General features: G+C 43.4%; 1 protein-coding gene across 3 annotated transcripts in view; it reads right to left on the bottom strand.

Annotated features, from left to right (window-relative positions):
- The window catches only part of srgap1a (SLIT-ROBO Rho GTPase activating protein 1a), a 77,734-nt gene extending 51,233 nt beyond the window's left edge, over nt 1-26,501 (bottom strand). For all 3 annotated transcript variants that reach the window (XM_070908172.1, XM_070908173.1, XM_070908174.1), the window contains exon 1: nt 26,438-26,501. In XM_070908172.1, coding sequence (XP_070764273.1) covers nt 26,438-26,501 — 64 coding nt within the window. The remainder of the gene's footprint in view (nt 1-26,437) is intronic.
- Between the last annotated feature and the right edge of the window lie 797 nt (nt 26,502-27,298).

The following is a 27,298-nucleotide window of genomic DNA, read 5'->3' as shown; positions in this document are numbered from 1 at the left end:
ACATCAAGAACATCAGGTCATTGACAAAACCAGGAGACCATCAATGAACACTGAGAAGGAGGCTGGTTTTAAACGTGAATGCATTAAAGTCCACCAGGCCTTTTTGATGAATGGGTAAACCTTGCAATTGTTTCCATCTCCAGAGGATGTGGGGATTAAAACAAAGCTTCCATGGCACTGACACAAAGAAGTGTACTGGATCATTTAACACAATTACATTCATGACTGCACACGGAAACTCATTAAATCATTCATTTTCCGAGTCAAACATTGGCCATTGAAGCTGTAACACCAAGTTGAAGTTTGGAGAATTTAATGTTAAAAGGCAACCACCTGTCAGAGGAAATTACAAGTTTGGCACTTCCAGAAACTAGGACGCGCTATGAAAACACAGTCTACCAGCGCCGTGACCACAGTAAGGCAGATTTATTTGAAAATGCATCTTTTTCTACACTAAGCTGGTATTTCAACCCAAAATTAAAGCTTTTTTAAAACTGCCTTCTACAAGATTTCACCTGCATGTTAAGAAGGCTGCTTTCTGTCGCCTACAACTCTCTCTGTGATTCCTGATTTTGAATCTCAATATAGAGAATCACACAACACAGCTGTTGTCATTTATCTGTGTTTCTGTTACTATCATCAGAGAATCTGCAAACATAAAATTAATGGTTACATTACAGCTGCTCAGGAATTGCAAGATACTGAAAAATACAGTGTGTCAATGAGGACAACTTCTTCCAGATCTCAACAATTTGTTATGTGGAAATGTGCATGAAGCAAGCTGATTGGTTGCTTCAAGTCCTTGATGGAGGTGGGCTAGAAACAGAGAAGAGAATAAATGTCAATGTAACACAAGTTGTACTGTTGTACAAGTAAAAAAGAAAGAGCCACGCAAACGTCTCTGAACAATCCCTGTGCACTCCTGCCAAGGTAAAGCCTGTTTCAGTCTCACTTCTCACCAGGTGATGGCTGTAATGGACAATATTGTTGTTTACCAACCAAAACAGAGTAAAACAATGCAAAAACAATCCCCAAAACAAAGTTAAAAAAGCATTGTCAGGTCTATCTGCCTTAGTGTGGACATGACCTTAGATTATGATCTGACAATTACATAAGAGACGTTATCGAATCTGTAGGCAAATATCTGAAATGAATAACTAAGCCACTTCAGTGTTTGAGGATAGCCGAACAGCTCCCTTTGATCATACTGATGCTCCATGTGAATCCCCTGCTGCAGGCAACATCAGCTATCTGACTGGTTTCTTACTAAGCTAACACGGCCAGCCGACTGGCACACGGGACTTCTTTAAAAGTCTAACCACTGTAATCCTCGAGGTAGATCCATGTTACTGTCATAGCCTAGAGTGTTCCTCTACTATAACATGGTGCATTCCTGTCGTTCTGAGGTCATCTGTATGGTAAACACGTGTGGAGGCCTCTGTGCCAAGGGATTTGGGTGTGGGGAGAGTGTGTGTGTATGTGGGGGGGGGCATCAAAGCCCTTTGTGATCCCTTTCAAACTGGGGAGCTGAGGGGAGATGAGAGCACCTGCGCACTGTGTTGAGAAATGACGTTACAGGATACAGAAAGAAACAACAGTGTAATCTAGACTAGCAAACAATATGACAAGGCTCCACGGGCTTTTATAACCATATTCAGCTACATGTTGACATGAGTGGATAGCAGCTTGCAGAATTAAAACAGAGCCTATAAAGTTGTCAGCAACTATTTCAGCTGACTGATGGACATCCAGTCAATGTGGCCCTGAATGCACATGATGTTGATATGGACAATGAGAGAGGGCTGTTTGGTCTTTGTGGTGATCAGTTTGGACCAAAGCCCTTTTGTTTCTGAACTGGATGTTATCCAATTGCTCCTTTGGAGGCCACATCACATACTTCCCATAACCCCATTCATGGCGACAAATATGTCCAAAGTTTGCAGTTCAGAATGGCTTTTGATTTGCCAGATAGGCCTGTTCTATTGTCAAAGAAACTGCCTTGTAAGCAGGATGGGTACTGACCCACACTGTTGACCTCCAGAGAGAGAAACTGGGCTACAGTAAAAACAACTCACCCACTGTCGGAGGGCCACAGACATACGTTTTTTCTTTCTCCCTTGAACCCAACAATATGCTCTTCCCTGATCCTCCCAATTAACCTTACTATGAATCAATCTGTCTAAAAGACATGTATTACTTTTGCTGAGTGCAGAAACATGTTCCTCTATGGGTACCATGAAAGACAACAAACTCTCAGAGTTTCTATAGTTTCTCCTAGTTGATTACAGTCTCCACCAACAACAATCTGGGACATGGCCTTACCACATCAGTCCCAGGGCTTGCATTTCCATTTTCAGAGTGGCTCATCAGCAGCACCTGAAATAGCAGCTGAGGTCTGGGGAGGGACGATACAGGAGGGTGCCCAGCCCCACCATCTGCTTCAGATCTAGGGTTTGGGACTAGGGGAGTTGTCCGTGCCTCTTCTGGAGGCTGGATACAAGACAGGATAAATACCATCAAAGGTAATTACGAAATGGCCGATCAGTTCTTAACGGAGCACAAGCTTTCAATTACAGATGGAGTGGGATCACATGCCAGAAAGAGCCGAGTATCTACAGTACGTCTTCCTCTGACATTTTTTGAGTAGTCTGATAATCCAACAAGGATCGACTGCCATACTTAATTATAGCAGGGCTATTATTCATGATCTTGCTACTTTGATAAACGCATACCATATGGCAAAAGTTGTACAAAAAGTAGTCTCATCCAAGCAAGTGGACTGGTAAAAGATGGGCCTACCACGTTGCTAATTTCCATTCAGCATGACTCACTATGTAGTGAGCTGGTTTTTATGTTGAGTCTTGTGGTAACCAGGGATCTGTTGTTTGATTTAGTTTATCTTCTAATGTCTGTACACATTTTGTTTGGAGCTTTCCAAACAATGGACTATACTCATGTGCATTCCTGCCAGTGAAGAATGCCCTGTTGTTGTTAATACATTAATGTGCCAGCACAAAAGAAGGTCTTTTCTTTGAATAATCAATGCAAACCATGTGACAATGCCATGTTTAGATTGGATATTAAAGAGAAGAAACATGCAGGAACTATTGTAGATGGGAATTTGGGAGATATTAAGTTGGACTCGTTCCCAAGGCAACACATGGCACACACCTGTGCCAATGAAGCTACCAGCACAATCCACACAGTCTCAGTGTTCAAGAGATTCCCACTGATGAAAATTGATGAGCCTCATTCCTTTTGGTTGGATGTTTAAACCCAGATGTAAAATTCACTACTGTAAGCACTCCGATCCTCTTGGCCGTCGTCTTCTATCTTCACCTGAAGCTCTCTCTGCCTTCTCTGCCACAACGTTAACGAGAGGCAGATGGATGTGAACTCAAGGCCTGTAGGGCAACTGATTCTTTACCAGCACTGTTGCACTAGGCTGCCATGGAGCGCTTTATCTCTAACACATGGCATGCCAGGCCCAAGAACAGATAGGGAGACACTTTAGGGACTGCTACGACAAACACTGACAAGTGTCTTGTGACCGATGGAGGCAGACAATGGCTTTTCGGGAGGCTACAGTAAAGGTAGGTACTGTAAAAGTTGTAAACGGCAAAGTGATTAGACCAAGCAGAATCATCAGAGGAGCAGACAACATGCAAGTGACAGAATCAGGAATTTACTGGAAGCACACTGTGCTATGTCAACATAGATTTGTAAGCAAATCTATGAGAAGTCCTTTCATCAGTTCAATATTATATCCTTTGTTTTGTCATGTATAGTATTACATTTTTGTTGCTTAGTGACAATAATAATGGAGGTGCAAACCAAGAACAAGGTACTTTTGTAAAATGACAACAAATGCAATTTTTTAATAATTATTTTGAACATGAACAGAAACATTTCTACCACTTTTTATTAAAACTCAAAAACAACATTGAGTCAAAACCCTCAGCCAACAGTGGCCTGTAAGCCACTGGTCACTTGACCATCATGCTTGCTGTATCATCCTCAATAGTCTCCCAGACGGGAGAAGTTTCTACATTTGACATCCTGACTCATTAGGGCCAATAAGTCATGACCCAGAGAGTCACAAACAATAAACTTGTGAAAAACATTGTGCTGTGACTAAAGCTATAGAAACCACATGGTATCCTTGTGATGGAGGACTTGTGTAATGACTTCACTACGTTGGTGGGACCAGTAAGAAAATCATCATGTAATTGGTATGTCAGACATTGTTGGACACTAAGGCAGAGGGGGTGCCTTACATCTGGGCACGGCGGCGGGAATGTGTCACCGCTTCCTGTGTGGTTTTTAGCTGAGATTACATCACTACTGAGATCAAATTACTGATATCCAGGTCTCCTGTTATTTACCAACATGTGTCATACCCGCTCTGCCTGTGATAAAAGATATAAAGCACTGAAAAGGTGACGCATCCCATTTTTGGCTGTAATATAGCTGGACACAGTTATGACTTGAGGAATTGTAAGGTCTGTCTGTAACTTGCCAACAGGGCTAAACAGATTCTCTCCAAAAGCCTAAAGCACAGCCAAACTACGCACAGCCTACTGCCAGCTTTGCTAAAGCATTTTATCTCAAAATATTACAGAACTGGCAAAGTGGGCCCCATTACAACATCTGACTGACATGTTAGCAGCTTCCAAAACCACAGACAGAGTTCCAATGGAAGCACTGTAGGCTACTGTGATCCAGAGAACGACTGTTAAATCAGAGTGGAAAAGAGCCTGGCCCATAATCCCCTGCTTCTTTCAAACACTGTGAGCTGAACCAATGTCCTTTGGGATATTTCTATGATCCAATAGGAGTACAGTGCTACCCATGTGAAGTGACTTACAAGAGTTGTGTTATACAGCAGCTTATCTGCACTGGTTCCGCATCCATACTGCTGAGGAGAGGAAGACTATCAGCTGCTATTAGCTCACGTAAATTATGATTTCCTCTGACATGGACACACACACGTAAATGCTACATCCCTCAACAATTCCAACACACACACACACACACACACACACACACACACACACACACAGGAAATGCAGTAGTGAGTTCTTGTGTTTTCTCTCAGGGCCCAGGAGCATTGTGGGCGGCAGACCCAAAGAGCTTAGGTTCCTTCCTGCGCTCTGGTTTTCATAGTCTGATTCAGAAACAGCTCAGCCATGGCAGCTAACTGTTCAAACACAATACACTCCAGCAGTCAAAAAAAAAAACAGATGTTAGACTAGATACTTCTAACTGAGCAAAATAAACAGTTAAATCTATGTCAGTACCATTCAACGACGCAATATTTAAATGTGTAATTTCAATATGTGAAATGTAATAATCTCTGCCAATTAGATTTAGCTCTGCCAAATGGCATATGAGCCAAAAAGCCACGGTTGCTAAGGCAATGCCCCCACAGACGAGAGGCCTGCAGCGAGCAGGCGAGGGATCAATCACCGCTGACATTATGGTGGCCTGTGAGGACCACCGTTTTGATCCAAACAAAATAAGAGAGTGAGGAGCTGAATGCTGGGATAAGTAAGCACACTTTAGAGGCAGAGCTGTTTGTTCAGCTGCTGGTTAACATCTAGACATTCTGTTTGATCTGGACACCAGTCTGCTGTGTGTTTGGTCCGTCAGATGGGCCGGCCGAGATTTGTGTGGCTGGATGTGTGCTTGTGTGTGTCTGTTTGAGTATGTAGGTTTGCTTCTGTGTCTTGGTACATGAATGTTCATGTGTTTACTTTCTTAAAGGAACGCTTCACCTGTAGACTTAGAAGTGGCTCTAAAAAGTTTGTAGCTTCTTCCTTCCAGCTGAAACTGCAGTCGGTTTGGATTCACAGGAGTAACAATGGATTGCAATGCGACTCATCCACATCCACAGAAACTTCTCACATCAGTATAATCTACTTCTCCACTTTTGATACGTATGTTAAGTATGTTCCCAACAATCATAGTTTCTCCACAACAGAGCCGAATACTTAATTCCTTGCAGTTAGCAAGCTAGTTAGCTTGGTGGAGTTCACACAGTTCATTCAAAAAACATAATTATATCACAGACTTCTGTCTTATAACTGTATGCAAACCATTCCTCTTTTGTGGACCAGTGTGTTAAATAAAACAACAGCAACACAGCTGATAAGCTACATTAGCTTCCTTCATTTTGGACTCTCCAGCTCTCCATCCTCAGAGGTCAGCACTGTCAAGATGGGTTGCTTTTAGTTAATGGCACAAATATGTGTGTCAAATATCACCAAAGCTGAATTTAACATGAGAAATTTGTGCCAATGTACTTTGGCCATGTGAGCGATTCAACTGATTGCAGTGATTTGCAAAATGCTGCTGTTTAAACACTGGTGTGAAAAGGCCTTTATACAGCATAAGCTGTTTGAAAAGTTTCCATGGACAATTTGCTTCTTCTTCTTTTTTTGCAGTAACTCTGGGTCACCAGTGGAATCCTTTTGTAATTGCCGTGAATCAAAGCAGACCACAGCTGCAGGCCTCTGCAAAGAATCAAGCTACAAACTTTTCACAGACACCTTTAAAGCCTGCAGGGGAGTGAGAACTTGATACTCAAAAAATACATTTTTCGGCAGAACATCCCAAACAGAACGAGAGACAAAATTATCAATGCTGCTTCACTTTAGCGCTTCATGCTGAAGTCGATAAGAATGTGGACGTGGAAGTAATGCTCAGGACGGGAAGCGGTTACATCTGTGTGGCTCAACATCAGAGAAAGGGGAATCTATGAGAAATACATTGATCTCTTTCAGTATCGTGGCCAGACCTAACCCACTTTTTTCATTCATCTCTAGACCATAGCCAGCTGCTCTGTCTGCTGCCCTAAAGGGACCATTGTGGGTGCTGGTGTGTGAAAGAAAGAACGAGAGACATAATCTGTATACTGAAAACCAGTCCAGGCAAAGGCATGTTGTAATTGAAAGGCCAGTCCGTACACTGAAGTTTAGAAAACTCCACTGGACACAGCTTCTACACCTCAGATTTACAGACTATTTCCATTTTCCCAAACGAAAAATGACACCTCGCCTTGTATCTGGCCTGCCTTTGTCCTTTTGTTTGGGGATATTAGTGATGGCAGAGATAAAGGGGCTAAAGCTCATATGTCAAGGCAGCCTCTCATTCTCAACAAAGCTAACCTCAGGCAAAAGACTTGGCTGGGCAGGCCTACAGCTCTTACAGTTGGGATGTTTGTTTGGGGTAACAATACTATGAAAATTCTGCGGTCGGACAGCTGAAGAGATAAATGCCTTTAAAAAGGGTGTCTCACGAGAAACATCTGGAACGGAGGCGCACAGGCTTTCATCTATAGGAATATTTACTTCCCCCCGCAGTAAACAAATGGAAAATGAAGCATGCTGGCAGAGACTAACTCTGAAAGATGAACCTAAAGAATGGCAGAGCAGTTATGTGGCCTGCGGTGATAAGCGTTTGAAGGAGGTGCTGTTTCCAAGAGACTGTGGATATATTCCCTCCTCATGGGCCCCAAGGAGGCGGGAAGGAGAGACAGAGAGAGCATATAAATGAATAGTCACACAATGTGGTTCCTCACCCACGCACCTGCATACACTCTCAACACACACACACACACACACACACACACACACACACAACAGGTAGAGGGGGGGAGTGTGTGCACCTGTATGGGGATTGAGTGCATTACATTTCAGGTATGCAGACCTGACTGCTGAGACATTTACAGCGGGGGAGATGAATCAATTTGACAGCTCTGACACCAACAAGCTCCCTGCCATCAGTTCCCAACACTCCCGTGTACCTCCTGACCTCTGCTCTCCACCCGTCTCCCACTACTGCACACTGGACAGTTTTGGTCTCGGGTCAGGTTTGTCAACGGCCTCTGGTGGCACTCAGATGTGCAGAGGTGTGCCCTCTAATTCTGCTGCTTATTTCTGTCTGTAAGTCAGTTTGTTGGTGTCTCTATTACAGTGCATTTACCTGCAGAGAAAAGCAGCAAATCAATTTTTTGATAAATCAATTGCCAAACTGTTTAGGTAATTTCTTGTTGAACGACTAATCAAGTAATACTATATATCATTTTATCACTAGAAATATAGCATTTTATGAATGTTTGTCTTCGCGCTGTCAGCCTGTTTGCCTACCTGCCTCTATTGTCCATCCATCTGTTTGTCTCAATCCAGACAGTCTACATAGCTGACTTCCTATGCCATCTGTCTGTCTATCTGTCTCTCTGTCCAGCTGTCTATTCTCCCGATGTGTTTGTACATCTGCCTTCCTTCACAGTGTGCACACCTCTATTTTCAAAAGGCCCGTTCTTTTGTCTGTCTTCCCACACAGCAGCGTGGAGACACCAGAGCTGGGCAGGGACACCAGGATCCATGGCCCGGAGCCAGCTGGAGCCGCTGCCAGCTTTGGTTGACAACGTATTCCCACAGTCGGGACACTGTGGCACCGTTGGGCCAGAGGAAAGTATAGGGGGGGAGAGGAGATGACTGTACACAGCTACAGCTGAGGTGTCACTGACAAAGCTGGACCACCCAGCCAACATACAACCAAAGAAGAAGAACTTGGTAACTCAATCAAGGAGTCAGATTATAAACAACTTCTTTATGTGGCAAGCTATTATATTATTTCCATGCACTGCAAAGCATACAGGCATAACCATGTTTTTTTTTTGTGTGTGTGTGTGTGTGTGTGTGTGTGTGTGTGTGTGTGTGTGTATGTGAGAGAGGTGGTTATGAATCCAGCTTCCTATGAACTCTGACTCAGTGAAAACCCTGTAATCCCATCATTCAAAGCCAAGGAGCTCCCTTCAGTTACACGTTTTCTGAGCCTTATGCAGGAGATCCATCTATTATTGTTGAAAAGACCTAAACTAAAGAACTAAAAAAAAAAGCAGATGACGAAGGATGCCATGCAAGAGACTAAAGAAGCTACAGTATTATTGCTGAGTGCTTGCTAACATCCAGGTTAGAGCAGCCTGCTGGCTCAGGAGCTTAGAGAAACGAGTCCCACTCTCACAGTGATCTCTGTTAAAGCCTCCCAGTCCCCCCTTTCTACACACTCCATCTCCATAAACACCTGCCTTGATGTGTCCCTTCAGACTCTTCAGAAAGGTTGAGGTCCTTAATGCAATCTTAGTGGACAGCTCTCTTAAATGAATTCTACATATTGCCGCAGCAGAGGAAGGGGAAATACCTAGGGGCTATTTTTTCATTCTCCTTCCCATGCTCAAATGTTTCATCTTTCAGACTTTATGAAAACAAATACCAGCAAAAAGATTGGCCTGTGATTAACTTAATCCATCTTTTAATGACTCCAGGAAAAGATCAGTAGATGAAGGGAGGATGTGAACTTCAAAAATATGTTAATGCAGAAGCAGTGTCAAACCTGGGCTTTAAGAACACAAACAAAAACACAAACAGCACAGCCATAGAGTAACAGACAAGCTCCTAGTGGTTTGAGCTTTGATCAAGGTTTGTCCTGCAGTCACAGCCAGCATTTTCACTGTCTAAGACTGGGGTCATGCGGATGAAAACACTATTTCTTGTTTTCTTGTTGTCTAACATGATAGGAATATTAAATCTCTTTGGAAATTTGGACTGTTGGTCTAACAAAAATAAAAACATGTGACGACAACACCTTGGGCTCTAAAAATTTTTGGCATCTTTCACTGTTCTCTGTCTCTGTCTGTTTTATAGACCAAACAATTAATCCATTATTTGAGAAAATAAACGTCAGATTAATCGATAATGGAAATAATCATTAGTGGCAGGCCAACAATGTTCACCATCTTAGTTGAACATATTAGCAAGCTAAAATACTCACTTAAAACAAAATGCAGCTGAGGCTGATGGGAATGTCACTGGTTTTTCAGGTTTTTGGTCATAAATCAAAGTATTGGACAAATTAAATATCTGACCTACTGATGGTGCTGGATGATAGGTGGAGGATTGCTACTACTAACTTACTACAATCCATCCTGAGGGTAACATGAGTGTCTGTATCAAGTTTCATGGTAATCATCCGATAGTTGTCGAATCATTTCACAAATGTCAAATGTCAACATCATGGTTGCGCCAGAGGAAAAGTGAGGGGATCACCATTGTCATAGGGATATACCGTCTTGGAACCTCAAATGTCTGTTCCAATTTTGTGCCACTCCAACCCGTAGATGTTGCGATATTTCATTGTTGAAGTGAAACATTTGACCTACTGGTGGCACTAGACTAAAAGTCTGGGGATCAGCCAAGTCTTTAGGATTCCGCCCTGGGCACCATGGATATCTTTACCAAATTTTGAGGCAATCTATCCAATATGTTATGTGTGGAGCAAAGTGGTGGATCAACAGGCCAAGAGACCGACCAACACTGCCATTTCTAGAGCCATGCTGCTCACTTGGCTAATAAAAAACATACTTCTGAATTAGTCCACACTGCAACTTTACGTTTACTGCTTTAAAGGTCCCATATTGTAGAAAGTGAGATTTCCATGTCATGTTTGCTTATAAAACAGGCCTACGTGCTATATAAATACTGTGAAAGTATCAAAACGCTCAGTCCACAGAGAAATGCACACAGCCCGTATTCAGACACTGTGCCTTTAAACCAGCCGTCGGGACTTCCGTACGGTTGTGATGTCACAACTATACAGTCACCGCACTCAGCCACGCCCCCAGCAGGTCATCTGATCTAGGCACAGCACACCACCAAGTACGGGATGCTCATCTACCTGCTCAGTCTGTATAAGTTATTCAACCACTCTGCTCAGGATGACTCTTCAAGTTTTTGGAGGTTAAAAAACGGCTTGTTTCAGACAGACGGTGAACTGAGGGGCTGCATAAAGGACCCATATAAGATAAATAAGGACTTTTCTGAACTGTGAATCATGTAAAGCTACTCTAGTGGAGTCCCAGAATACAAATATAGAGCTGAAACGAGCATAATATGGGACCTTAAAATGATATAGGTTAACATATGGAGCATATTTCTTCCAAAAGGTCATAAGTCCACAACAGTCCATGTTTGTGAATGAAAAGTATTGTCTGTCAACACAGAGTGTGTGTGGTTATTTTCCTACAGTCTGGAGGGAAAAGATTTATCTCCACTGATATGTTGTTTGATTCCTCCTCATTTCTTTCTGTGGTTGGGTCAATGATTGACGACACCCTTCAGGAAAACAAATGGTCAGCCAGCACGTGTGCCAGAGAAAGCAAGAGCGACGGCCAACCTAAAACTTCCACATTAGGACCAACATCAGAGGGGCGCACGAATACCCTGAATTCAGGGCAAGCATCAGCCATTCCTTCATAATTTGTACTGTATCCACAAAACAGCAAAGAAAAACATCATCCTCCACTCATGTATTTTCCCTCTCGTTACTGACCACCCCTTGCTGCGCCCCTCCCCTCACCCTGCCACAAAAAACAGCACCTCGCAGGATGTGTGGTTTCTGGGCCTTTGATAGGGTTACGCCAGCAGAGGAGCTGGAGGGACCGAGAAGGAACAACCCTACTATTCAAGACCAGGCCTGTAATTCCAGAGGCAAGGACATGTGCTGCAAGCCCGCTGGGGAGAGAGAGGGAGCCAGAGAAACAGGGAGAGACTACAGAAATGGTACAAGGCCGGTTATTAGTTGAAAAAGTGTTGGGGAAGAGGGCTGAGGGCTGAGGGCTGTAGTAAATTCTCAGACAAAAAGGAGCTGAGTTGTACAGTTTGTTATGGAGGCTGTATATTTGTTTCTGAACGTTACAGAAAGACTAACTCTAAGGTGACTTATTTATTTTAAACTGACATACTAACGTAAACTACAGTTGGTCCAGGACAGAGAAATGCCAAGGCACATTCAAGGGCACTTAAATGTTGGTGCACAGATCCTATACAGTCTGTACACCAACAACAAAGACAATGCAAATACACTGAAACATCATGTAGAGAAGGACAGAGTTTCATTGGTGGGAGAGAGTTCAATAGAAAGTTAAACGGACTGCACTTGTCAATGTTCACACCACAACAAACAATGGAGTCTTTTCTCAATTGTACACAAAAGCTTCCATCTGTTGCTCTCTTCTAGCTAATCTGCAAATCTGATGATTGCTTTAGTAGACTTTCTTGTCCCCCTATTCCTCATCTTGCTTATCTCCCACTTCAAAACAAAAGTTTTGGAAAAAAATGTCTCCAAATTCAATTTAAGATTTGCTAAATAAAACACAAAGGCTTTCAAAACTTGTATGAGCTCCAGTCCTCTCTTATTTGGATCTTCATGGGACAAGTTTATGGTCAAAAAAGATGGATAACGCATCATATCTGCAAAGAAGCAGCTGGCTGAGACAAAGCACAGCTGAAAGTTTGTACTATCTATGCACACACTACGCACAGACACACGTGCCCATTCAGCCTTCTCTAAAAATACTTTTACAAACCCCACTGTGTCTACACACAGGCAGTATTGATTACTAGGGTAATGCCTTTAAATTAGACTCTAAAGTGGCACACAATGTCCTTGTGTGGTAGCCTTGTGAGTGTTAATTGGATGCATTAATGTTTGTTGCTGCTTCGCTATCTGTACACACTCACACTTTATACACTGTCATCTTTCCAATCTTTCTGTGTGAATTGGGTCATTTGACCAAAAAGGTTTTTACAGGTCAAGTTCTACAGTAGTGGAGTGGATTTAGTACACACACATGTATTCACTAATCTCATAAGTACGTTTATTCCATCAATTTGTTTACTATAAAAAAATAAAATGGGCAGCAGCCAAAATTAAGTAAACCATTGGCCTTGAAAATGTATTTCATAGGTAGCTGACCATAAAGGGCATTACAAAGAGATGACATAAAGATAAAACCAGAGGCTGGCTACCAGTTCCGGTCTAGCTATGAGTGGCAACAGGGACAAGGGAAGAAAATCACTCCAGCACTAACAACCAAAAGGCATCCATCCTTCTATTTTAAACCTTTCTGGGGTGTGGATGGGCTGAAAACATTTAACAAGAAGCAGAAACTTCCCCCAAACTCCTCTGAGAAAAAAAAACTGTTCATCTTTTCCCACCTGGTGCTCAGAGTTGTGACAGCTGAAATAATCCACTCGTGGAGACGGCTTCAGCCTCATGTAAACATATTCACTTTGGGGAATGTGGAGTCTGATCTCTGGCAGGAAGGGTAGAGTGATACAAGAGCTGTCTTTCAGCTGTACTAAAATATACAGTCTTCATTAAACTCCTCAGAGTGTTTAAGATGTCTGAGCGAGAATACATTTTATTGAGATTATAACTGCCACAGATCAGTATTAGTACACTGAGAACATTAATAGATGTGTCAAAACGTTAAATTAAATCTCAACAGTGTCTCAAGGTTAGAGTCTGTCTGCCTGCTAATGTTCACAGTGCTGGATCTGCTAGATGTTGTTAAATGTCATGGCCGACAACACCTGCTGAATACAATTAAGAATTTTGGACATAAGAAACAAGCTAAACTGAAAAACTATCTCTACATTGGTTCCCAGTGAGGTTACGTGGTCATCTCTCTGCACAGTGGATGACTTCACCTCAGTGGGACATGGGGATCAGAGAAAAGGCAGATCACACACCTGACGTATCTGGACAGCTGCTGTCCCATGAGGAGAATGTGAGAGCTGGAGCCAAGGTCCCTGAAGCCAGATGAGTCAGATGAAGTCTGCCTCCTACTTTCTCTGTTTAGCTATCTCCCTCCCTCTCCACTGTTTTATTAATCTACAATGCTTACAAAAAGTCCTGTAAATGTGCATCACGTTGGTACTATCAATCCATACACCATCTTGTGCACAGAACCACTACTGAGATTTCCCACAAGATTAAAAAATCTTGACACCAGTAGGCTAACAGAGGGAACCTCAGATTGGGAGCAGTATTGATGAGGAGCACAGGGAGTTGAGCTGAGAGCACTTCAAGAAGTGACCAGCTGCTCTGTCCAAACTAAACCTGGTCTGATCCCAAACTAAAGAGACTTGTTTATGGCCTCTATAAATAAAGACCTGGTTGACCATTGACGCCTCAACTCAGTCTGAATGTCAGAAGAAGAGCATCAATATGACTTAGGCCTTCAGGATGAGGATTGAGGACACAGGGGTTGAGGCTATACGAGGGGCAGGTTGGGGGTTAGAGTAATGAGGTGCGTGGATGGGTGAGCTAAAGCTGGGATTGAAGATTGAGGGTAGAGAATTAAGGGCAGGTGGAGGAGAGGAGGGGGGGGGGGGGGCTTTGCCTAAGAGCTGGAAGTTTAAGCTGGGGGAAGGATCATTTCACATACACAAGAGGAAAGGACTCCCCTGGCAGTGAATCCACTTGTGCACAAAGCCAAATCTGATTAAGTGATCTGTATAATGATATTATGGACAAATGGATACATAACACTGGTTCACAAGAAAAAGAACAGATATTTTGTTTACTTTAACAGCACTATAATTAGCCGATGTTGACATTGAATGAAAACTGAGAAAACTAATCAAAAAATGTAGATTCAAGCTTATTTCCATCAACGCAGACATTTGTGGAGGGACTTTTCCTACAGCCACAGGAAAACGCCACTGAAAATTTGCCAAGAGCCAAACTTCAAAGCAAAAGCATAATCTAAAATCAAAGAGATATAATTATGCTGATCTGATACACTTCAGAGTTTCAACCAAATATGCACACATGCATTTTTAATGGCTGTTTAAGAGCTGTGAATGAATCGTCAGAGCCCAAGAAAGAGGAACCATCTTAAGCCTACAATCATCATCATTTTATTATCATGCAAGTTTCAAACGTTCCGAGAATCGAACAAAATATTAAGTAGAACCCCATGTTTCTTGAGCTGCAACTAACCAAACTGACAGCTCAAAGCAAACTTTAAAAGAGAGGGGGGATTTAACGCTGTACTTGAGGATTCCATTTTTTTTGCTCTCTGTCTGATGCAACAACATCTGTAAGGCCAAAGCCGCACTGCGAGGGCATAATAATGAGGCTTCCTTGATCGAGACAGCTCACTGCAGTGCAGTTGAGTTTGCGGGTTTAAACTGAGGCACGGATAAATATTTGCTTCACATTCCTTTTCTCAAACCTTGAGATCAACCTTAGAGATCCTCACCTGACAAAGAAGGCAGGATAATTACAAGTGTGTCAGATTGAGATTACACACAGAAACACACAAGCAACACAGCACATCTCTCAAGACAAACTCTCAGTTGTACCACCATTTGATAAAACGGAGGTTTCGTTTTTTTCCACTAAACTTAAATTTGTGCTCACAACTTCCCTGTGCACTGGGAGTGGCTGAATTCATGTCCAAATACATATTTAGCCATGCTAGCACCGTGGCTCTAGGGATGGCAATGTTGGTCGGTCCGTCAGTTCACCACTTTGGTCCAGACTGAAATATCTCAGCACCTATTGGATGGATTGCCATGAAAAGTACAGCCTCGCTGAGCTGCTAGTATGGCTATAGACTCCTAGTTTTATTTAACTTATAAATAATATATAGCTTTCTCTCAACTTGACAAATACAATGAAGTTGTGAAGTGGCGAAAATGAATGAATGAATGAATAATGCTGATATTCATTCACCCATGTTGTCTGCTATATGTTGAGCTTTGCTTTTCTTTTGTTTCTATGTTAAGCCATTGTCATTGTCTCTAAACGGCTTTTCTATTTTCCGGGTCTGGGTAAATGACAAAATATCTGACATCACTGAAAACCTTGTTCTATATATAACATATATAACAGGGGATTTGTGCATGAACACAAGCTCACACATATATTTTGCTGCTTATTTGCTTTATATCAGTTACTTACTGACCATTATGCATAATGTCATCATTATGTCTTGCCCAGCATTGCTGAAAAAGATGTAGCTGTAGTTCAAATCACACCCCTCACTCAGGTTTCAAACTGAACGCCCTCGCCGCGTCCCGCACTTCAGCCGAGGCCCAATCAGGCCCCTCGTCACAGTCCCAGCCAGCAGGGATTGATTTCTCACAAAGCATCTGCGGTGAAAGCCAAGCCGTGGAGAATGAGGAAGTCCACAATGACACCCCCCACAGCACCCTTCCTCACAGGGTGCCAGAGGCCAAGACATGCTAACATGATCAGCTCCAACACACACACACACACACACACACACACACACACACACACACACACACACACACACACACACACACACACGTAGAGAGAGGACGAGAGAATGCATTCACAAAGACCTCATTTCCAGATAATTATAGTGGAAGCCAATATGGAGGAAGTGACAGAGTTACGTGCTGTTATCTCCTCTGACCTACCCTCAGGGAGGCTTTAACTGCCAATCCTCTCCCACTTTTCTAAGTACCAGTGGCCGACTCTCTCTCAGCCTGGCTCTCAGACACTGAGATGACACGTCTCCCACCGAAAAAATGTCTGTCAGAATATCTCATTAAAGGCCTTTGTCATCTTCCCTGCGTGAACACAAATTTAACAAGACGGGACAGGTGAAACCGGACGCCAGTTTTGCCTGCAGGGGGCAACGGCACACAGATCCACCCAATGCTTTCGGATTACCATGTGAGATCTGAGCCGAGCCCGGCCACAGAATGCGATCGACCTTAGGGCAGCTGCTCAGAGTGCGAGAGCGAGGAGAGAGAGGGACAAAGAGGGAGAAAGAAGAAAAGAACAGACAGATCAGCTTTCACTGCTCTTTGTTTCTCTACACTATAGCGAGCAAGACTGGGGCTTTCTCTTTTCTGTCTCCCACAGAGCCGGGAGATAGAGGCCATCCTTTCCTGAGTGTGTGTGTGTGTGTGTGTGTGTGTGTGTGTGTGTGTGTGTGTGTGTGTGTGTGTGTGAGCCCACTGTCCAGTCATGCCAAGTGCCACACACCCAGCCAGGTTGCCATGCATCACACCCCTGTGACACGCCATTAACCTGGACAAATCACAGGACCCCAGGGGAGATGGTAGCTTCCTCCACACTGCCTGATTAAAAAGTAAGATATATGAGGCATGTCCACAGAGTCTGTGTCCATGCTGAGCAGCTGACTGAGCAAGTGTATGCACACACACACACACACACACACACACACACACACACACACACACACACACACACACACACACACACACACACACACACACACACACACACACACACACACACACACACACACACAAACTGTGCTGACATTTTTGAATAGTACTAAACAATCTTATTCCTCTAGCTATAGTGGTGCTTCAGCAATTTCTGTCATCCTGCTCTAATAGCAGATCACAATCTATAATTAAGGAGGAGATAAAAGTGTCCTCTGTACTATTTTCTTCATGACCATTTGTGTCAGACAGGCTTTGCTCTACTTACGGTTATGAGAAAAGGGGCTGACCAGGACAATATAACGCTTGTTCTATTTCCAGACCAATCCGATCTAAAAAACTAACTTTGCTTTGCAGCTCATGCCACTCCTATTAAACTATAATAAAATGGGCTGTTGGGAGTCTGCAGGGACTTCTTGCAGAGAGCGATGTGCTCCACTTCATCCTAAGCTAAGAAGAATCCACCAGAAGAAGATATGACACAACAAAGATTTCCAAGAACTGAGTTGCAGCTACTTGCAGTGCCACTGAACTCTGCCAGGCTGCTTCCTTCACAGGATGTCCTCATACAGACATCATTGAAACAATTAGTAGATGGAAATGTGGTAACAGAAGCTTTTAATGACTTTGTTAGTCTAAAGATCAGTCTCTGACTCTACTGTGGAAAAACACTAATGGACACTGTAGGAACTTTTGCCCGTCACCCAGGAACAATTAGAAACTTTTGTTTTCTTCGTTCGAGTGGAATAACCCAGGACTACATTTAGTTTTGGTTGCCACTGTTATCAATACTAGGACGGGGGACAGATTTGTAATGCAGCCTCAATCCCTGCGGTCAGCACAGCAGGCATACCCGTCTCTAATTGAACAGAGTTGGCAGAGCTGCGGTCCAAGGATTCAGGTCAAGGAGGTCAGTGGTTTGGTGACCAGAGGGTCAAGTTGTCCTGGACAGTGGGCCGCCAGCAGGGGGGTCAGTGAGAGGACAGAGACAAAGGGCAGCACAGACAGAAACTGGATACCAGATAAGTTGCATGTCGATAGCATGAATCAGTCTCCTGTGTGTGTAAGAGGTCTAGAAATAGTTGATGACTCCGTTGGATTCTTTTCTTTCATCAGACTGTAAACCATGGACAAGAAGAAGATGCAAAGAAATACCAGCCATTTCATCTATTGCATAATAACCGCATGACATGCAGTCTCACGACAATAACATAATTGTGTTATTTATGGAAACGGATGACCAACGTTGCAAAGCAGCTAGGAGAGTTTTCAGGGAATGCAAAAAGCTTCACAAATGCTTCAAAAAGATAAAAGAACTATAAATACATAACTTCATCATCATCACTCACCTTTAGTTTATTTTACATTAGCTGTTAGCCATGGAGAAACTCTTTGAAGTGTAGAAACTGAGTAAGTGAGAAGGGACATGACATAGCCAGAGGACTGAGACTTTCTCCATGTGTGACCACTGGCAGTGACACAGTGAGCAGTGGAGAAACATGGCTGACAGATCTTTATCCGTAAATGGCTCTTTTTTTAATTTCCAAGCACCCCACACATCCGTGGCTGGAACCACAGCTATGGCTCCAGTTTCCATCTCGGGGGAAGGGTGGAGGAGAGTTCAGGCCAGAACTCACAAGACCTGCCTGGGGCTGCTAAGACACCAGCCATGGCCGCACACTCGTCTCGGGTCTCCTCCTGCTGCAAACCCACAATGAGCCTTTATTGTGAGGCTGATAAGCTAAGAGCGGAGACCATGGGAAACTCTTTGTCTCTGGTTCTCTCAATGCACTTGGTCTGTTTTTAGTAGTGCAGAGAGGAGTTGGAGAGGGAGAGGTGACCACATAAAGCAGTGTAGACATCTTGGGATGTCCGCAGCAGCGAGACTGCATTATATTTTCAAATAAAAGACGGGGTTGGCTTCTTTGCTTTGAGCTATAATCAATCAAGCTTGCAGACACAAAGGGGATGAAGCCTTTAGTTGACATTTCATTGACCGCTTCTTTTTATAACACTATTTCCTTCTCAAACTTCTCCTCAGGGCAGCAGCCCAACATGGCTGCTGTGCCTCAAGGGGTGGTCTCTGGCTATTGATTAGGAGGGCAGCCAGCTTGAAGCCTGCTTCCCTCAGGTCATGAGGTCAATGTAGAAGAAAGGAAAACGGGGGAGGGGGGACCAGGAGGAGTTGTGCGATCAGTAAATTAAACTTCTGTTCATCAGTGTTATGCGTGGATGAGAAAGACTGTTTACGACAGAGGGTGGAGGGAGGAATTGTTTTGTTTTATGTCTCCCATTTATCAGACCCAAAAAAATATTTGAGGGTTTTTTGTATGTGTGTGGTTTTTGAGGTAAAAAAAAATTGTGACTTTACAGTGGCTTTTAAAAATGTGATGCAATTTGCAAGAAATTGTGGTCTGGGCGTAAGGCCCGCCTGAGAAGACAACTCCTGGGGAGTCCGGAAAGATATAATGCATCTGTAAAGAAGTTGGGTTTTTATCATCAGGGATTGATTTAGTCTGACTTGTGCTCGTAACTTTAGTTACAAATTAAATTCTTTATGCAGAAAATAACAAGGAGCCTTCCTCCTCTGTGATACTTAGATAGGGAATATATGTCTGCATATATATAGATATACATTTACTATATACCAACTCAAGCATACAGTGGGAATGATATAAGAACAAGTGTTTTTTTCTACAAGTCTTCAGCAAGTCGCTAATGTAATTTGGCAGGTGCAGGAAATATGACCATTCATTTGATGAACGCAGCTGAGGCTTGACTTGTCAGCACAATAAAAGCCGCCTGGTTGTCATTCCTGCCAAACATTTGATTGTTTTGAATAGCATTATTTCAGGAAAGCTGGGAAGCCTGCCAGCTGAAGGCAGTCTGAAGTACAGAGATATACAGGCACAAGAGAGGGCGTGTACATCTTCTAGTTTTTAAATAAGGCATTTCTTATCACTTTTGGTTTTGGATTGTTTATGTCTCACTGCTCTAATGAAGTCAAAATACTACACAGGGCCTTGTATCATTTTAGACAAAAAGGTGGAACAAAGGGAAAAAGTTCTCAGTCTGGCACTAAAATGAGCCAATTTCTTAGAAGAAAACTTTTTTTCAGTTCAGCCATCTGTTCTATCTCTTATGATAATATTGTACTAACAAAAGGAATTGCTGAAATCTAGTAATGCAGCAACCTGCAATAAACTGTAGTTTTCCTTTAAGAGTATCCTATCCCTGCACTGCATGCACACAAACAAGTACTGTAGATACAGAGATTACAGTGGTAGTTCAAATAAGACTTTCATTACCCAGCAACCAGAGTCTATACAAGATGTTGGTAGTTAGATTAAAGGGTCCCTGTGGAGTTTTTAGACCTCTAGCAGCGCTATGGAGCTGTTTTTGTATGTGTCCCCGTTTTGTTTATCACATTCGTGCACAATGCACAATACAGATTCCTTCCAATGGAGTCACACTTTTCCACTGATCTATAAGTGGCAGTAACAAGCCAAGATATGCAGCAATGCACCAGCAAAGGCATGGAAGCTACTTAACATGAATGTACACAATGCTGGATTTAAAATACTTACTAGGAACAGGAAATAGGAATATAAAAACTTTTGGACTTTAGCTTTGTTGCAGTGGGCTACATTTTCCACCACTGCTAGCCATGTAGCTGTCTTCAAATCCAAAGCTCTGTAGCCATTTTATGTAGTGAAACCAGATTATGCTGTACACACGCCAATTGTAATTCAAAGGACTGATAAGAACGCCAATTGTCAATTTAGTTACGCTTACTACAGTTACAAACTTAATGTGAGTAGGATAACCTGATTAAAGTGTTAACATGCCTGTTACAATGATCAGAGAACTGCCTTATTTGGGTCATAATCAAATTAGTGGAGTGGATGTACAAGCAGTGTGACATCCACTTATGACACTCCTCTCTGAACACATCAGTAGTTGATCTGATGACTTAATGACTCACTGGTTTACATCACTTAGACATCAAGAGTTTATTTGTTGTCATCTATACATACATCCAAAGTAAATGTAACCAGGAGCAGTCTCATATGGAGTTGAGGTAACATCTTGAGCATAGTGAGGCATTGCCAGTGGGGGTGGATGGAGGACTTGGGACCCTATAAAACACAGCTTCAGTTCCCAGAAAGGCTGATAAGACTGGAGTACCTGAGCCAAGCAGCAAGCCACATCTTGTGAACAGATTGTTGTGATCAGTCAAAGCTCCGACACAGAAAAGACACGGCCAAAGTGACAGATGTCACACTGTTTAAGTGAACGCAGGAAATAAGAGCCAGCGAGAGACTTCACTTATAACATGTTTGTACTCATCTTAAAAAGATTTCGCCACCGCTAAACACATAAACGGCTTACATTTGGCAAATGAATCGGCTGAACACACACACAGACGCAGATTAAAACAAGTCAACCAAGTCAGAGCTTATGACCTCCTCCTTCACTTATTCCTGCACTGACCTCATCCCCATCCCCCAATCTCCTTCCCACTAATCCAGCCCTACTGGGTGGCAGACAGCAGCATGGCCTGATGGTCAAACTGTGTCTGTCTGCCTTCCTGTCTGTCCATCTGCTTGGACCCAGCAGAGGTTCATAGGAATTAAAGTTGTCTAGAAAGTTGCCAAAATCTCTCCAAATCCCCCTTCAACTCTCTTTTTTATTTCACTTTTCCCTCCCTTCAGTCTTAATTCCTCTGTTTTACTTTCCCTAAGCATGGTCCAATTCCATTAACACCCTGCACCTCCTATTAACTAAGCAGTACAGCTACACACTGAATCTCATCCAGCTCATTACCAGGCACTCCAGTCCCACACAGAGATTCTTCTCTACGCCCAAACACCACCAACAGAGAGGGGGGGACTAGCAGCAGAACATGGCACGCGCAGCAACTTAGTCAAAGGAACGGTACGTGGGTTTGACTTGATCTCTGGGAAGAAACTGAATTAACCAGCGTCAGTAACAACACACCAGGCTTCTTCTTTTGTCGTCATTTGCAACAGTGCCACTTGAATTGCAGCCTTTTTGTTTGGTTTAGGGATGCAGGGGCATGGATAGGGGATGGCTTTGGGATTTTTTTAGGGGGAGGTGAGGGGTCAGGGGGGGCTGCACTAATGTCTTGGTGGCCTTTAAGGCTACATTGAAAAGCACAGCAGGGAAAGTGAAGCCTTGCTTGTGCTCAGCAGAGTTTATTAAAACTGCAAAAAGGGTGAGTGGCCACAGATGGTGCCGTCAATAACCATTCACCCACCCATGCAAACGAACGCTCATGCACAAAACACACAGCAATGCCACACCCAATACCATACCACTGGGTGGAAACACACACACACAGACAGTTATACAGGGGGTGTAGTAAAAACAGATGGTAAGAGTGTGGATGGATGTGTGATGTTGTGGAGTGAAGTGCTTCAGGGGGCGTTAGGATTCCGTTAGTCTTTCAACCTCTAACCTCCATCAACGTTGTTAAGACGGAGCATCACAGATCCACCAGTATCCACTGTTAGCTACAACTTAATGCCAAAATGACAACATCTGCTCATTGAAATAGCATATTGAGGACATTTAGATTGCTAGAATGAGAAGACAGCAAGAAAAGTAGAGGAAACTTAAGCTAAATTAGACTATTTTGTATATTTATAGTCCAGTATCACATGCAATATTTCAATGGGCTTCATGGGCCCACAGTAGCAATGTCTGCCAAGTTGCCATTCCCCTTCAGGTGTCCTACTTTCCCAACAGATTTTTGGTTGACTGTACACGCAGAGAGAGGCACTTCATCACATGGCTCCGGCACGGTGTTAATGGGACTTGACTGTCAGAAAAGGTCAGGTTATAGTGACAGCTGGCCTCAAATCTGCTCACACTTCCAAACTCACAATTAACAATTTACTAATCAAGAAGGAAAAGGTGACATAAAGACACGGGAGTCAGACAGCTGCAGACAGTAATTTTCATATTCGTTCTATTCTCAAAGTGCATCTATTGATAAAGATGGACTTGTACCCAAAGCACGACATCATGTCGTATGATTAGTCAACTTGAGCCTGAAGAACCTTTCTAAATACAGAGAAGGCAGCTTCAGCGCACCACACTGACACACTGGATTTATGTCACCAAAAAAACATGAGACACCCATTTAAAGCTTAATTAAAGTTCTGACTCTGCATAATCCAGATGTCACACATATGTGACATCTGGATTGTGTTATGGACAGTGATCAACACATACATGCTCAGCCACGCAATTGGACACCATTAACTCTCACTATTACTAATATAAATAAACCAATGACTTTTAACCACAAGACAAATCCTATTAATTGGAAAGATAATCAAGACCGCAGCACCTCAGAGCAGTTTTCTGCCTTTAATCCCCCTGCATACAAACATGAGCAGACTTCTCTCTTTGAGTATGCAGAGGGGCAGGGCACTGATTTCAAACAGCAGTGAAGGCAGGTCAAAGGGGACAGCCTTTACGATGATCTGGGAGAGGACCCCTGACAGAGGCTCGAGGGGTCCTGTCATCGGAGTCACGACCCCCAGGCCACAAACAGCAAGCCACGGTCTGACATCAAACCAACACTTTGCCCGAGAGAAAACGCGGCAGTGTTGCTATGCCCTGATCCACCAGTCCACAGAAACAGAGGCCCGCAGAGAATGCCAATGTGCCCACAACCTTTCCCTACTCCGCTTAAAATGACTTAAATTGACTGCAACCGATGTGCGCTGTAAAGCCCAAACAAATTCCACAGTCTTAACCCAATCTTCTTAATGTTTTTGTTTTTCCAAAACAAGCTGACTACTGATACCGATTTTCAAAAATTAAATCCTCATGCTACAGAGCTTTTCCAATAAAAGGTTAATTTTCTTGAATTGCCAAAATGACGTCCACTTTCATTTCATCTGTGGGGGGTAGAAAAAAGGCTGTTGGTGGGTACTTAAGAAGTGAATGTCAGCTGAATGACAAGTCTGGCCTGAGAAAGGTGGTGTCAGCCATCATAGAGAGGCTTTCAGACAGTCACCATAGAAAACTTCATTAAATACCTCACATCGACTGACTTGAATAACAATGCCACTCAGCACACTGTTGCTGTCATGACTTATACGGAAAATGCATGGATATAAAAATGATGGGAATTGTAGGTGTAAATCTGCATAACTGCTGGATGACGGCAGATGGCTGCAGCGCACATGACATTTGTCAAAATCGGGACAGAGGGCTTCAGGCTGCAGATCAATGTGGTTTTCTGAAGATGAGGCTAAACTGGCCACCAGATGTCTATCAAAATATTGGGAGAATTTAAACACATTTCTAAACTGTGAGATAGAGGGGATGTGGCCCAAAAGATCAAACATTGGCTCTGGCTGTTTTCTGAGCTGCTTGTTGTTCTACTTCTTGAGTAATCAATGTCTGTTCACCAGAATCTGCCTCTGGCCGTCAGAGCTACACTGCAGATGAGATCCCGCTCATTATCACTGCAAACTCTTAACTCATAAAAGGCTTTACAGCTGCAAAATCAGGAGCTGCTCTAAAAAAAGAATATTTAATGGTGACTGAATGCATTTTCTTCCACTACCAACTACTGATATCCTAATGAGCCTGGCAGCTTTGCATTATTCCAAAACAAACAGGGTCTGCGTTTGCAGGAGTCACCTGACCTACTAAAAACTCTCATTGTTATGCCTGACAACAATCATAAACATATAGAGACAACACAGTATGTTGTGAGAATACGTAACATAATGTCTCTGTCGTGGTTGATTACAGTGAGTGGTGTTTGTGTATTTGTCCAAAATTGTATTTCAATGATAATAAATAAAGCAACTCTCAAATTGAATACCAGCAGAATATTTGCAATGCAAAAAGAACAAGTACAGTATTTTATGCAAATAGCTAGGCACTACCTGTGATGTTCGTGCAAGGATAAAATAAATAGGAAATATCCTCACAGGACTATTTACAATGCATGACAAGCCTCAGTGCATTACCTTCCGAATTGAATTCTACATCGTCAACAAAACAATGCACCTTAACACTGATTTACTGAGGCTCCGGTGGTCCTATCAAGCAACAGCTATTCTCAGCAGCATCAGGTTGTTGTTGTTACCCCGCTGGGTTCTGCTTGACAAATGGGAGGCTTCGCCTTCTCTTGTTCAGCATCCCCTATGACTGTGCATCATCCTCTATTATAGCCTGAAAGGCCTTAGTCATCCTCGCAGGGAGAAGAAAGGGTGCTGAACATTCCTTGTAAAAGGGAGCTTGTGCTCAACCTCATGCTATCTTGTAATTCCTCAAGCAGCACTGGTCCCTTCTCTACTCTACCCCCACTACCCCCCCCCCCCCCAAACCTCCCCCCTTTCTCTGGATTTAAGGTTGTATAGGGGGAGGTGAATAGGTGGTATTTCAGCATGCTAACGGCGCTGAAGAACAGAGCTGTCTGGCTGGGGGCCAAGTCCCCATGGTTACCCTGGAGCAGCAACTGCCTCTTTCCTGTGCTGGTCTGTCTGGGAATAAACTACCTCTGCTCTGCATGTATGGGGGGGAGGGGTTGAAGCAGAGGAGACAAGATAAGTTAGGGTGGCATCATTACGGTGCCTTGCACACATCTAAATCACCTGCCTAAATCAGGGCAAAAAGCAGATTTATGCTTTGTAGTGAGTGTGTGGGCTTGTGTCCTTAATCACAGGCAACCCGCTCTTCTGAAGTGCTGATGAGCAACATGCTGAATCTTCATGCAGGTGTGCTGCCTGAACTTGTGCTCTTCCTGTATTCATCGTGCTGTAATGCTGTGGGAACACACTCACACCAACTGAGAAAACTCAGTGACTAGCCTTGATAGTAACAGGTTGTTAAACACCTCAACATAATAAAATGCACTTGGCCAAGAAGTAGTAAAAACAGATTACTTGATGGGCCATACCTGTGAGTGAAAGATAGGGATCTCAAAGTCTGCTGAGCACTTTGATCGGCTTTCACATGCAAAACTACCAAACAAAAGACTAAAAAGCCCCCCTGAACTCAATTACCAAGCGTTTTATTTTGCTAATGAAGTTGACGCCCCTGTAATGCTGACATAACTACCACTACATTGTACCAAGCCTGTAAGTAATCTCACCACAATCCAAGTTATATGAAGATGTTCTGGACATGTGCTGGTCTGCCTTCCAATTGGAGGTCATATTTTACCAACTTACACTACATTAATGGCTATGACTCACATGCAGGTAACTTAGTGATGAACTAACGTTAGCCTGGTCCCAATTAGTCTCCCAGCGCCTCCAACAAGCACATTTCCAAGCGAAACATTCACTCTCTCTTACCTTTGACTTGACTCTCGTAGTCCGCGATGATTTCTTTATCCTTTTTGAACCTCGGCGTGGACATTTTCTCAATTCTCGTGCCCGAAGCTTGTTGTAAACTTCTTGTGAAAACTGTCAACAAGATCCTACAGCAGCCGACGCATCCCACACAGGACGAGAAAAAAATGAACGCGACAGTGAAGAAGGAGCGCTAGACAAAATGACACTTTGGGGAAAAAAGGATTTAACTCTGCAACAAGCTCGACTTGGAGCGAGAAGAAGACGTTTAGTTCTTCATTGTTGCTCTTCCCTCCGGATAAACGGTGGATATACAGCAGGGCCAATGCGCAATCCTGCTCCCACCAATGAATCCACTGAAGTATCGGAGCAGTCCGCGCGGCGCAACAGCGCTGCTGCCACCACAGAAGAAGAAGAAAAAAAACAATCACGCAAGTTTCAGGGTCTCTGTGGCGGCTTTTCACAGCTCTCTGTAAAGTGGTGCCAACAACCTGTCCGGAGGGCTTTAAAGTCCTGTGTGTGTGCTTTTTAGGTAGTGGTTTCCAGTTTGGGACCCGCACACACACACACTCACACACACACTTCCCCCCTGCTCGCTCTCCCTCGACGGTCTCTCCCTCCAACTCCCAGCAGGCTCAGAGGCAGACAGGGCAGGCCGACTGCAGCACACAGCAGCTGGAGCCCGGCAGGGAGAGGAGAGGGAGGGATCTGCACACCCACATCCAGCTAGTGGACACCAGTGGACTGACAGCCCCGCTCCCAAATCTGATGGCTTGTTTTATTTATCCATGTTAGTCAGCTGTTGGAACATAATATATATATATATATATATATACAGCCAGAGGGACTAAAGGATTCTGCAAA

This window comes from Enoplosus armatus, chromosome 6, assembly GCF_043641665.1.
Source record: "Enoplosus armatus isolate fEnoArm2 chromosome 6, fEnoArm2.hap1, whole genome shotgun sequence".
Taxonomy (NCBI): domain Eukaryota; kingdom Metazoa; phylum Chordata; class Actinopteri; order Centrarchiformes; family Enoplosidae; genus Enoplosus; species Enoplosus armatus.
The sequence above is the reverse complement of the archived record's forward strand: the minus strand, read 5'-3'. Positions and strand labels throughout refer to the sequence as shown.